This window comes from Hylobates moloch, unplaced genomic scaffold, assembly GCF_009828535.3.
Source record: "Hylobates moloch isolate HMO894 unplaced genomic scaffold, HMol_V3 SCAFFOLD_8, whole genome shotgun sequence".
Lineage (NCBI taxonomy): Eukaryota > Metazoa > Chordata > Mammalia > Primates > Hylobatidae > Hylobates > Hylobates moloch.
In genome coordinates, this window is record NW_026652283.1 from 10,904,937 (window position 1) to 10,919,497 (window position 14,561).

The 14,561-nt window shown below is 38.9% G+C and overlaps 1 protein-coding gene across 2 annotated transcripts in view; it reads right to left on the reverse strand.

Annotated features, from left to right (window-relative positions):
* The window catches only part of LRP6 (LDL receptor related protein 6), a 156,287-nt gene that overhangs the window by 42,904 nt on the left and 98,822 nt on the right, over window positions 1-14,561 (reverse strand). For both annotated transcript variants that reach the window (XM_032159641.2, XM_058442459.1), the window contains 5 exons: window positions 7,346-7,562; window positions 6,565-6,854; window positions 4,470-4,696; window positions 1,913-2,097; window positions 947-1,273 (listed from right to left, as the gene is read on the reverse strand). In XM_032159641.2, coding sequence (XP_032015532.1) covers window positions 947-1,273; window positions 1,913-2,097; window positions 4,470-4,696; window positions 6,565-6,854; window positions 7,346-7,562 — 1,246 coding nt within the window. The remainder of the gene's footprint in view (window positions 1-946; window positions 1,274-1,912; window positions 2,098-4,469; window positions 4,697-6,564; window positions 6,855-7,345; window positions 7,563-14,561) is intronic.

The window sequence follows — 14,561 nt, forward strand, 5'->3', positions numbered from 1 at the left end:
CCAACAATGTTTTGTTACACACTTTGTTGTTAGTGTTATGTGTGTACTTGCCGGTATTTAAAAATCAGGAGATGAGGGAGTCACACACACACAAAATCTAGATTCAGATTCAGGACCGAATGAAAAGATCTGGTAACATCAGCTTCAGTTAAGTTGCAACTGCCTACTATGTTCATCAACTATTATAGTTTCTCATCGACTACTACTTTATACTGGGTTACATGTTCTCATACGCATTTTCTGTATGACCTGTTAAACATTTAAATTTTTTATGATTGTCCTACTCTATGCACTTCAAAGGACAAGTAAGTTGTGTTCTGGGATTCACTGTTTTACTGTTTGTAATGTTCTTCCCTTCCTTTACAATAAATATGATGCATGAAACTATGCAACTTTTACACTTAATATTTAATGTCCAGGGGTAAAAGACTTAATTTTTCCTTTTTTTTTTTTTTTTTTTGAAGAAAGAATCTCCCTGTGTCACCCAGGCTGGAGTGCAGTGGTGCCATCATAGCTCACTGCAGCCTCAATCTCCTGGGGCCAAGTGATCCTCCTACTTCACCCTCCTGAGTAGGTGGGACTACAGGTGCACACCATTACTCTGGCTAATTTTTTTATTTTTTATAGAGGCAAGGTCTCGCTATATTGCCTAGGCTGGTCTTGAACTCCTGAGCTGACGCATTCCTCCCACCTCAGCTTCCCAAAGTGTTGGGTAATGGACATAAGACAATGCACCAGCATAAGACTTAATTTTTCTATAACATCAAATTGCTATCATCAAACAAGTAATAAGTAACAAAAACTTGCATTCCCCTACCCTTTAACCAAACAAATGACCCCCTCTGGATTTCCACACTTTTTAACTTTAGAAAAAACACACACTAAAGTACTTTGAAAATGCTGCTTTCTCTCATTCTAGCCTGCTTTGGAGGGAAATGCAGCTTACCACTACAAGTCCTGTTGTCAGCATTAAGAGAGTAGTGGGCAGGGCATCCACAAACAAAACCCCCAACTGGCACAGCCAAGCAGAGGTGGGAGCAGTGCCCATTGCTGGAAGCACATTCATTCCACCCTGACTGTCGAGATGAGTGAAAGACGAGGATGTCCATCACATAATCCAAATGACCCTGAATGATAGTGCGGTTTTGGCCACTGGTTTTGTTGGCACGCTCAATGCTGCGTCGGCTCCAGTCCGTCCAGTAGATATAATCTTGGTACTGAGTTAAGCCAAAAGGATGAGGCAAGTCATCTGCTATAACTTCACGGTTGAGCCCTATTTTCAGAAAGGCAGTAGACAGGAGAGAAGCAGAGTGATGAAATATGTGAGAATACAAGTGACTTGCTGGCAAAAAGAAAAAAAAAAAAAAGCCCTAACATATAAAACATTACACTGTAAGCAATTTAAAATAGAAAAATTCATTTAAAAGCAATTTTAATTGTTTTCTAAAACGAGACCAGTTCTCTAAAATCAATCTATCTTCTGACCCCATGCTTCAAACTTATATTCCTGCTACAAATCACTCAGTTTCCTAAAATTCTTGCAAATGGTCTACTTTAAATGTGGTTTTATTTTCTCCATATAAGGGTCTACAGTTCTTTTTGTCTTCTTGAACTACAGAAAGAAAAGATGGAAATATATATATTTTACTGGTACAAAAGTCATTTCAGGAGTATCTAGGGAGTTACAAACTTCATTACAAGCCCAATAATAATGAAACTTTCACATAATAAAAAGATGAATCCAAGTACCTGGATCACTATTAATAACAAACGGGATACAATTCCAGAACAGAAGAAGAATGGACACATTCATATGAAGTTGTATTAAAAGTATCTAACCAATGATAAATAGCAGCCACTGATTTCTGCATGGAAATAATATACTGTTTGAGTAAAAAGCAGTAAAGCTTACCAAGCATATTTGAAGATTCTATTAAGTTGGTGTCCAGGTCTGTCCAATAAAGCCTCCTTTTAGCATAATCAATAGTTAGGCCGTTTGCCCGCCCCACATTTGGAACTAAGGTAGTACGTTCACTTCCATCCATTGCAGCTCTGTCTATCTTAGGTTTTCCACCCCATTCAGTCCAATACATAAATCTAAATTCAAAATAATAAATATTTAACATTTCAATTTTTTATTATCTGGGGGAAAGAGTCATATTCATGCAAAGTAACTAAATAAATTTAAAGAAAACATACAGCAAATCAAGGAAATGGGTTAAACAAAATCATGGCTACAATGCTTTCAATTATTTTGGCACCCTAAACTAAGTATTTTTTCCATATCCCAAAAAGGAAGTGAGTCAGCTTTCCTTAGTCTTTCCAATAAATTTGTTCCATCCAAACCTAGGAATTGGAAATAAACCAATAGTTTATTGCAGTACTGGCATTTATAAAACTAATATTCAAGAAAACAGCAAAGGTTTAAAGCTCTGGTCTCAGAATCTGGTTCACTTCCGAGTAAAATATTTTTACATATTTTTGAATATTAACTAATTTGAGTTTTTAATATGCTGAACTTACTTTTTGACTTGTGTAATCAACTCTTCCTCAAAGTAAGTTGCAGAAGTACATGAAAGGTAATTATGAATACTAAGCCTTTAACTTCTGAAGTCAAAAGCAAAGCCTGAAAATGTATTTGGTCATATGGTCCAAGGGAGCATACTATATGGTAAGAACAGCGAATCACCCCTTGATGTGTCCACTGGGCAATGAACACTACACTACACTACAACAATCTCTGTGAAATTTTAGAATAATTATTTTGCTGTTATTTTCCATTTTTGAGTTTTGCACTTTAATCTTACAGTAATCCTACAGTATAGGCTTTTTATAGATGAAGAGGCCAAAACACTACAAGAAACGTGAACAATTTATCTAATGTCTTCAAGCCAGTTAGATGACAGAGCTAGAACTAGAACCGAATCCCTGGCCAAATGCCCTTTCAAGTAAACTAGTGAGGTGCTAGTTTTTGAGACTCTTGAATACTGGAACTAAAAAAGCACATCACATGCCAGCTCTCACGAAATACCTGAGGACAGATATTCACTCATCAGCCTGTCAGCTGATAGCTGACTTGGTAGCAATGTATGAACATGCTTTTCTGAAAACTGAAGGTGTCCTGCCTTTATATGCATTTGCAATTGTCAATTGACAGGCACGTGCACACCACAAGAGCCAAAGAGAAACAACTGTGAGAGAAATTTCATACTTGCCAACAGCAACCAACTAGTCCCAACTATTAAACTTATCTGCCTGGCAGCTAATGTTTAAAGCAAAGATCACCACAATACGTCACTGATGACTAGATGAATTACTAGCTAATCATGGAATCAATGTCATTTCAGGGTAACTATTTTAAGTAGCAAATATAGTAAACATATTTATATGTTCACACTGTTTACTTCTTTTTTTTTTTCAAGACGGAGTCTTACTCTGTCGCCCAGGCTGGAGTGCAGTGGCGCGATCTTGGCTCACTGCAACCTCCACCTCCCGGATTCAAACAATTTTCCTGCTTCAGCCTCCCGAGTAGCTGGGACTACAGACACATGCCACCATGCCTGCCTAATTTTTTTTTATTTTTAGTAGTTACAGGGTTTCACCATGTTGGCCAGGCTGGTCTCGAACTCCTGACCTTGTGAGCTGCCCACGCCTCGGCCTCCCAAAGTGCTGGGATTACAAGTGTGAGCCACCACGCCTGGCCTGTTGACTTCTTTTATAAGTGGAATTTTTCTTCAAATTTCAGATTTCTTAGCTGCTGGCTTTAAAAAATTTGCTGACTCTTGTAAAAAGGAACACCCGCCCTTGAAAAACGTCATGTTGTAAACAGTTTAGTCTATCTTGTAATAACAAAGCTACTGCCAGTTTATAATAATGATCAAACCAAACTATCCATTTTGAATTAATAAATACTCCAAAATAAAGCTTTTTAAATGTAGTTTTTTCTTAGCTCACAACATTGTTTCGGTGGGTTTACTTCAATAGGCTTGGAATCTAGTATAACTGGGAAGGAGTGCAAGCAACTACAGATGGATAATACCTGTTGGTATACATATTTAACATATCAATATACCCAAAAGTCAGCTACTCGGAGAGGCTGAGGCAGGAGAATGGCGTGAACCCGGGAGGCGGAGCTTGCAGTGAGCCGAGAGCGCGCCACTGCACTCCAGCCTGGGGGACAGAGCGAGACTCCGTCTCAAAAAAAAAACAACAACAAAAAAAAAAACATTTGATTATTAACCCATTCCCCTCTTTCTTCACCTAAAGTTAATTATGACAAAAGTAAAATTAGCTAATTATTCATTCAAATCAGCAAAATATCAATAGTGTTTTTAAAAGTTCATCTATCATTTAGTTCTCAGATTCCTAATAAGCATTATTTAAAACATTAAGAATATCATCTGTAACTATGCCATGTTCCCCAAAATGTACACTGCAGTTGCAAAGAATGCACACGTAAAGCTGTTTACCCTTCGGCAGGGTCCAACGCAAGAGCTCTGGGACTATCTAGGTCTTTCCACACCAAAACTTGTCGGTGCTGCCCATCCAACTTTGACACCTCAATTCGATTCGTTCCTGTGTCTGCCCAGTACAAGTTCTTCCCAAGCCAGTCTACTGCCATGCCTTCTGGATAATCTAAGCCGAATTCTACCACATGTTCCAGTGCACTGCCATTCATAAAGGCTCTGCTGATGGTCTGCAAAATAACATTAACAACTAAGTCATATGACATAAGTCTAAACCCTATCCAGAAAGAAGGTTTGGTTTGGTTTTTGTCACGGGCAAGAGGATCCAGAAGTGCCAAGAGGCATACTATTTCCTAATAAAATTCACATAACTTGCAAGTACAGAAAAATTTGATGTCAATCTCTAATAAATGCAACTTCAAGTTTTACTGCCAATTCAGGGGAGAAATTTTAAAACTCTAAAGAACCAAAAATTTATTCTACTAACAGCAGAATGACTTTACTTTTAAAATTTATCAGTAATCAAGCGGAAAAGCTGTGACCACAATGCTACAGATCTTAATTAGTGGTCAATTTTCTAAAGGTGCTAAAGATTATGGCAAGTCATCATGCCTACCATACAAATGAATGTAACTATTATACTACCATTATAGCTTTGAGTCCCATAAAATCTTTAAAAATCGTAATTCAAACTAATAATAGATACTACATCTTATCAAGTATTATCCTAAGTATGCTTTGTCCATAGATTTTGTCACTTAATACAACAGTCCTGCAAGTATGGCATTACCCCTATTTTATTTTTCTGAGACGGAGTCTCACTCTGTCACCCAGGCTGGAGTGCAGTGGCATGATCTCGGCTCACTGCAACTTCTGCCTCCCAGGTTCAAGTGATTCTCGTGCCTCAGTTTCCCAAGTAGCTGGGATTACAGGTGTGCGCCACCACGCCCAGCTAATTTTTATATTTTTAGTAGAGACGGGGTTTTGTCATGTTGGCCAGGCTGATTTCAAACTTGTGACCTCAGGTGATCCATGTGCCTCAGCCTCCCAAAGTGCTGGGATTACAGGCGTGAGTCACCATACCCAGCCACCCCCCATTTTCAAGATGAGGAAATTTAGAAGATCACCCAACGCAAACCAAAATTTATTTATTTCATTTATTCACTTAATAAATTTAACTGAACACCATTAGAATCCAACTCTGACTCCAACACCCCATGTTTTCGCATATTACAAAAAAGTTTACATGAGTTATCTGAAACAAGCCCAAAACAATCTGGAAGAAGAAAAGATTATTCTTCAGATTTATAGGTCCGGAGCTTCCTCTCTAGCTATCCTGGTATTCTTTTCAGTAACTATTGTAGGAAGAAGAAAATAAAGAATAACTCATTGTTGGCCTTTTCCGCCTCAGTCAGGCCCTAAAATTTTGTTTAAAGTAAATCAAGAATTTTTGTTTAAAGTAAATCCATAGCCATTTTATGTGAAGCACACACTTCCTTACTCAGCTAATTGCAGAAAATGTCATTCATCATTTTCAAATGGAAGAAAGTAGAGGAAGACTATGGCTTGCAGATTTAAAACACTCTGGCAAAGTATCTGTATTAAAAAGCATCTAATAAAATACTGAATGGGCCTTTCCCTTCACTTAAAAACTTAAGGGTTTTGGCCAGGCACGGTGGCTCACACCTGTAATCCCAGCACTTTGGGAGGACAAAGCAGGCGGATCACGAGGTCAAGAGTTCGAGCAGCCTGGCCAACATGGTGAAACCCCGTATCTACTAAAAATACAAAAATTAGCTGGGCGTCCTGGCACACACCTGTAGTCCTACCTGTTCGGGAGGCTGAAGCAGGAGAATCGCTTGAACCTGAGAGGCAGGGGTTGCAGTGAGCCGAGATCACACCACTGCACTCCAGCCTGGGTGACACAGCAAGACAACGTTTCAAAAACAAACAAACAAAAAAAAAAAAAAACTTGAGGGTTTTTGTTGAACTCTGCCTGCCAAGCAATGAGGGAGGTGGGTCACAGCATGAAGATTCAGAAATTCTAGAAGTTCTCCCTTTTAGTCCCTAGCTTTAATATTCCAATTCTTTTGCTAACCTTGAGTGATATATCAGTCCAATAAATTCGGTTGTCTGTCACATCAAAATCCAAAGCAGAAGCTTCTTTGACACCAGTGAGTGGAATAGCCACATTATTATTGTTTGTTTCCAAAGAAATTCGTCTGATATCTGCTCTCCGTGAAAACAAAAGGAAAGCCTCTGGGACAATGCAGGTCTTCATGTCACTGATGAGTTCAAAGCCAATAGGGCAAGCACAGCGAAGGCCCTGAGGTCTATAGAGGCAGAGATGGCTACATCCCCCGTTTTCCTCAGCGCAGGGGTTGGAACCTAAAAGATTAATTATAAAAGGGGCACAGAAAAACACACACATTGACACATCCAACATATTTTCACTTTTAAATTACTTAAGCATTTGGTTCACAAATGCCTATGATTACGTCTTGCTCCCAATCTCAAGTTTCAATTCTAATATTACAAACAAGTAATATGCAGATTAATAGGGAGTAAAAGCATGGTGAAGTATTTTCCTTTAATACCACAGTAAGCTTTAAAATAAGGTATATTATTCATACTATCAGACTGAATTCTTTTGATGAAGGTGTGCCTGTGCATGTGTATTCAGCCCTTCAATTCAAGCTGGGTAGCTAAAGTAGTAAGTCAACGTTTAAAAGGTCCCTTCTCAGTATTAAAAAAAATGGGGTGGGGTGGGGAGAAGGTTTCTAAATTGCCTCAAAACATCAATAATTTACACTGCTGACTATCTCCAATCTTTTTTCATTCCTGGTTTCCATTTCTAAGAAAGCTTTGGAGTTACTTACCAATCACTCGATGAACATTTGTGGCCTTTAGGCCCATGAGGTCAGGCAACTGATCTATGATCACTTCCCTTTCTGCATTTCGTTTATGAACTCTTTCAATGCTACGCCTCTGCCAGTCAGTCCAGTAAACATAGTCACCCAACAAAGTAAATCCAAATATGTGAGGAATTTTGTCTTCCACTAGTACTCGTCTCCCAGTGCCATCAGTATTCATAACCTTCAGGTTTAAATTCAAAAGAGAAGGGGATGAACTATGTATTTATTCTTCAGGTAAAAATAACAAATCCAACTACCTGTTGTATAAAAATCCAAGTCACCTTGGTATTCCTATTACAATGCTTTCTCAAAATTATATGATGATTTTATAAGAATGATTTCAAATATTCCATGTAAGCCTCTATTTGACCACTTTTCCCCCCAATCTCATATTATTCTTCCTTCTAAAAATTCTGGCAACTTTAGATTATGCAACTCTTCTATTAAATGATTGTGGCAAAATTAAAAATACAGTATCATCACCTTAAGTTTGCACATTTGTTTTCAAATTATAATGTACCTTCACATACATTATTTTATCATATATTTTGTTTTATAACATCTTTTATTTTATCCTGAGAGCGTTGCCTATGGAAACTGAGATTCATGTAAGGTCACAGAGCTTGTAAACACAGTTGATGTCTTTTTCAGGACTCTGTCCACTTAGCATGCTTTTTATTTTGTTGTTGTTGTCAGTAACAACAAAAAACAGATAAAAGGGATCTCAATAAATCTCTCATTCCTCTGAGATTATAATCACAAAAGTATCTGGATTATATGACACCCTCTGTGCATCTAAGTTTCAAGAAACTAGGATGTACCTTCTCTTTCCAACTACCTAATAGTAACATTATTAAATTCACTCTGGCATTCATATTGTATTCACAGTGCATTCACCACGCACTATTCAGTGTTGACTTACTTGGAATACCTTTATTGACATAATATAACTAGTATTTGCATATAAGATTATATCTGATACCTTTTTGGGGGGGTAGCAGATACTGTTCACATGTACACGTTTTTAGTATGAAATGACATTTCTAAAGGCTAATTTGCCCAGCACACAGGCCCCTTTAAGTGGCAGAAATGGTCTCAGGTAGGGACTTGAACACTGGGACTCTGGAAGGCTTGCTCCATCTTTCAGAACAGAACAAGGTCTTCTCAGTTTCTAGCAGCATTTCCAGGAACATGTACTGCTACCTCATCTAAAATGTCATATACTTAACAGTGAACCTATGTTCTGCATTAGGGAGAGTTCAATCATTCTATCAGGCAGCACCCAACACAGAGTGATAAATATGCTGTATTATACAACACTAAAATATTACTTTCTTACAAGTTAGTGGTATGTTAAAATATGCCTGATTCAGCTTTATTCTTAGATTTAATTCTATCTTATTTTGCATTATCTTACATTTAATAAATTACGCTAATTTTGCTGATCTTTACATTCAAATGTTGGCCTTCCTATTAAAATTTGCTGGTGTAAAAGCATAAACTAGATGCCCAATATTGAACTTTTAAAGAATAACACTTATATTTCTATTTCAAAACTATTATAAGATCAATAAAATCTTTTCTCTTTCAGCTGTATCACTTTACAACATTTTTGTTTATTTTGATACATAAATAGCTTAAACAAAAGATGGATGATTAAGTATGAATTAGGAAAATGGGGCTGGGTATGGTGGATCATGCCTATAATCCCAGCACTTCGGAAGGCCAAGGCAGGAGGATCACTTAAGCCCTGGAGTTCAAGACCAGCCTGGACAAAATGGCAAGGCCCTGTCTCTACAAAAATACCAAAAAATTAGTCAGGCATGGTGGGGTAAGCCTGTAGTCCTAGCTACTTGGGAGGCTGAGGCAGGCAGATCACTAGAGCCCAGGAGTTTGAGGCTGCAGTGAGCTATAATCAAGCCACTGCACTCCAGCCTAAGTAACTCCAGCCTGGGAAAAAAATCTTTAAAAAGAAATAGGTAAGAATAAAATTAAAAATCATTGTGAGAAAAATAATAAATGCCACAATTCCAAGACCATTTTAGTAAACATAATTCTGCATCTTCTATTTACCAGTTTCCCTTCATTCTTCTGTTCTCTAAAAAATTTCTCATGATCAGCAAACAGTATTGTGGCAGAAACAGATTTGTATTTCAAATATAAGCTTTATCACTCAGTGGGTACCCTTAAGCAAGTCTCACAAATAAAATAGGGATAGCAGGCCAGGCGCAGTGGCTCACGCCTGTAATCCCAGCATTTTGGGAGGCCAAGACGGGCGGATCAGAAGGTCAAGAGATGGAGACCATCCTGGCCAACATGGTGAAACCCCGTCTCTACTAAAAATACAAAAAAATTAGCTGGGCGTGGTGGCGCACACCTGTAGTCACAGCTACTCGGGAGGCTGAGGCAGGAGAATGGCGTGAACCCGGGAGGTGGAGCTTACAGTGAGCTGAGATCGCACCACTGCACTCCAACCTGGCAACAGAGTGAGACTCTGTCTCAAAAAAAAAAAAAAAAAAAAAAAAAAGGACAGCGCCACTGCCATCACTGAATTAATTAAGGATCAAATAAAATAATGCTAAATATATAGCACAGTATTAGATGCACTATCTGGTAAATACTGGTTCCTGCCCTTTAAAATCATCTTATTAAAATGCTTTAGTTCCTAAATGTAAACAGCTAAATGACTGTATTTAATTATTTAATGTAGTGCTTCAAAATAAAAATACATAAATATAAAAGAATATATGAAAATAAAAGACCAAAACAACCACTCACTGTTAAACTGAAGACAAAAACCAAGAGACCTTTATGTATCCTGAAACCAGTGGGAAACTACATAGGTACAGGCTCCCATTTCCTACTCCCATTTTTATTGTTTACTTTTGATAGTTAGACATAAAGTAACTAAAACAGTAAACAAAAAAGAACAAACATCTGACAATTTCATAAGAGTACACTTTTGCTGCTCTACCAGACCCCTAACTCACTTCCCCGCAAATCAAACAACATTAGTAAAGACATCTAGTAAATGCAAACCACCATGATAGACATGATGAATGCTGACAAGCTTAGAACAGGGCCTCTTCCAGCTAAGGTATTACAATCTAACTGGGGAGGTAAACGATATTTACATTAAAATTACACACATATCCCCTCTCTGTAAGTAATCAGGAAAAACTTCAGGAAATAATAGGAGTTGAAATTCATCCTGAAGAATTAGAATTTTGGCAAAGAGAAAGACAAAAAGATTTTCCAGAAAAAAACAAATAATATGAGTTAAGACATAGCAAAGCCAAGGATGCACAAAACACGTTTGACTTTGAAAGAAATGCCTTGACTGAGATAGAAAGAACACATGGGGGACTCAAAGGATACAGCGTCAAGCAGATACCTATGGCAGGTATTAAATTCCAGGATAAGGAGAATTACAGAAAGCAAGAAGCTTCTGAAAGCACTTTAAGCAGAGTGACACAATAAACCCGTGTTTCAGAAACACTTCATTTATCTCTGTCACTCTGTTTAGATTGTGTTAAAGATAAATGGCTTATTTTAAATGTAGAATTATGAAAAAATGAACTAATATAGAATTATGGTTAGCAAAATATTTTCAATTTCTGTGAGATGGCAAGAGAGGTCCAAAATCCCTTATCTGAAGTCAGGGTCAGTTGTATTCCTGAATTCAGACTGTTTTTGTCTTTTTTTTTTTTTTTTTAAAGAAAGGTTAACACAATGCACATAGCATATCACCTCCACATGGGTTCAGGGCAGCACTTTATAACCAAACATGTTAATATTTCTGCAATAAAACATGGCCGGGCGCAGTGGTTCACGCCTGTAATCCCAGCACTTTGGGAGGCCAAGGGAGGCGGACCACTTGAGGTCAGGAGTTCGAGACTAGCCTGACAAACATGGTGAAACCCTGTCTCTACTAAAAATACAAAAATTAGCCGGGAGTGGTGGCTAACGCCTGTAATCTCAGCTACTTGGCAGGGTGAGGCAGGAGAGTTGCTTAAACCCGGGAGGCAGAAGTTGCAGTGAGCCAAGATCGCACCATTGCACTCCAGCCTGGGCAACAAGAGCAAACTCTGCCTCAAAATAATAATAATAATAATAATAATAATAATAATAATAATAATAAAAAATAAAAGTATGCCCACAGTGTGGGATAAAGACTACAAATAGTCTCACACTGGTTCAGGTCAAGTTTTCCACCAAATGAATTAACGAAAGCAGCATTTGGTTTTCAGAGTCCTTTGGATTTCAGAATTGCAGATAAAGGATTATAGATCAGAAATACTTTGCTCATCTTCACTTCAGTCCCTTGAGAAAACTGGGGTTTGGATCACTGTTAATACTGCTCTAGATACAAGCAACGGTCTCAGGAAGAAGAGAGCAAAGGAAACAATGAAAAGAAAAAGGTCTTCGGCAACATTTGCTGAAAGGACAACAAATGAAGACCACGATCAAAGTATTAATAAGCTCAACAAAGGTATTAACAATGAAGGTATTAAGAATGGCACAGAGGCGAGGAACTCAAAATAGTTCCTGAGAAGGCACAACTAATGATTTGGTTGCTTTACTCACTTGAGCACTAGTCCCTTCCAACCATTCCTTGTTCTCTCACTCGAAAAGCAAAAACTAAAAGGCCTTTTTTTGGTAATGAAGTAAATACAAAAGCAAGATCTATCAATTCATTTCTATTTCAAATTAAGCAATGTAATTAAGATTTATTAAAGATTTTTTAAAAACCACATTTTGTAAGCACAGTTTCCTTTAATTCTCGATCTCCTTGTTCTCATCTGGTGTAGTTTTTACAACAGGTTTGGATCTAAAACAGCACTGTCCAGGAGAAAAAACACAAGCCACAAATGTAGGCCGTATGTGTCCATTTAAAATTTTCTAGTAGTCATAAATTCTTCCTTCCTTCCTTCCTTTCTTCTTTCCCTCCCTCCCTCCTTCCTTCTCTTTCTCTTTCTTTCTGATGGTCTCCCTCTGTTGCCCAGGGTGGAATGCAGCGGCATAATCTCGGCTCACTGCAACCTCCCTGCCTCGGGCTCCCGTGATTCTCTAGCCTTGGCCTGCCGAATACCTGGGATTGCAGGCGCACACCACCACGCCTGGCTGGTTTTTGTATTTTTGGTGCAGACGGGGTTTCGCCGTGTTGGCCAGGCTGGTCTCCGACTCCTGACCGCCAGTGATCTGCCCGCCTCGGCCTCCCAAAGTGCTGGGATTACAGACGGAGTCTCGCTCACTCAATGCTCAAAGTTGCCCAGGCTGGAGTGCAGTGGCGTGATCTGGGCTCGCTACAACCTCCACCTCCCAGCCGCCTGCCTTGGCCTCCCAAAGTGCTAAGATTACAGCCTCTGTCCAGCTGCCACGCCGTCTAGGCAGTGAGGAGCGTCTCTGCCTGGCTGCCCATCGTCTGGGATGTGAGGAGCGCCTCTGTCCGGCCGCCACCCAGTCTGGGAAGTGAGGAGTGCCTCTGCCCGGCCGCCCCGTCTGGGAAGTGAGGAGCGCCTCTGCCCAGCCACCACCCGGTCTGGGATGTGAGGAGCGCCTCTGCCCGGCTGCCCCGTCTGGGAAGTGAGGAGCGCCTCTGCCTGGCCGCTGTGCAACCTTCCAAGTGTGAAGTGACAGCCTTCGCTGTAAAATGAATGAAGACACTGGCACTGATTATATAACACCTTGACAGCTATCTCAAGTCGTTGATGGTGGAGGTATTGGAATTATAGAAGAAAGCAAACACACAAATTTGACTAAAGGTGATTTTGTGACTTCTTTCTATTGGCCCTGGCAAACCAAGGTTATTCTGGATGGAAATAGCCTTGAAAAGGTGATATACATATGAACGTATCTGATTTTTTTTCCCCGTATAATTCTTACTTTGTGCATTTGATATTCAGTTGTGTTTGTAATCACGGAAAAATAAAAGCATATATAAAAAAAAGTAAAAAAAAATTTTTTTTCTAGTAGTCATATTAAAAAGTACAAAACATGCCAGGAGAATGTTTTCGCTCACACCTGTAATCCTAGCACTTTGGGAGGCCAAGGCGGGTGGATCACTTGAGGCCAAGAGTTCAAGACCAGCCTGGCCAACATGGTGAAGCCCTCTCTCTACTGAAAATACAAAAATGAGCCAGGTGTGGAGATGCACACCTGTAATCCCAGCTAGTCGGTAGGCTGAGGCAGGAGAATTGCTTGAACCTGAGAGGGAGAGGTTGCAGTGAGCTGACACTGCACCACTGCACTTCAGTCTAGGTGAAAGAGTGAGACTCCATCTCAAAAACAGTGTAAAACAGTAGACAGAATTTTAATAATATACTTTATTTAATCTAACACATCCAAAATTCTTTTCTCTCAACCTGTAATCAATATTAAAATTTTATTAATGATATTTATGGTTTTTTTAATACTAGGTCTTCTTAGTATGTGTTTTACAATTGAAGTACATCCTAATTCAACCTAGGCACATTTTAAGTCCTGCAGAGCCACATGTAATTAGTGGCTACATATTGCACTGTGCTGGATTAGAGTCTTCAGAGTGGTGACTATATACAGCCTATAATAAAATTGGCTCCTTTTCTAGTTTACATCACTGTCCCCTCTATACCTGTCACCTTCAGGCTTACCTCAGATCGATCAGGCTCACTAAAGCTTCAAACAAATGTCTTTTATTTGGTCTTTCTTTCTTCCCAGTTATACACTATTTAATTCTAATATGAAGTTAAAATTACTTCACACACGCACGCACACACACACACAAGTCTTTGATGGAAAAAAACTACTTTTTTTCTTCTTGTCACATTTGCAAGTTTACATATAAAACACTAGCTAAGAGGTTAGTTAGAAGGAGCGACAAAGACCTGATTCTTTCATTTATTTTAGGCTATGTCAAAAACGAAGTATTAACACCACAGATATATTATTAGAAAACCCATTTCTGCCATCTCCTTAGCCCTCCCGCTTAAGACACACTGCAGTCTAGATCAGCCATGTACTAACAATGGTTAAAACTAGGTAGTTCATGGTCGTCTCTACTCTGCTTTCTATACTCTGACATTTTCCATAATTTTTAAAAAAGGAGAAAAAGCTAAGAAGCAAGTCCAAGGACACACAAATAATAATGATGATGATAACTGCTGTTATTAATAAATGCTATTATTGGCCGGGCGCGGTG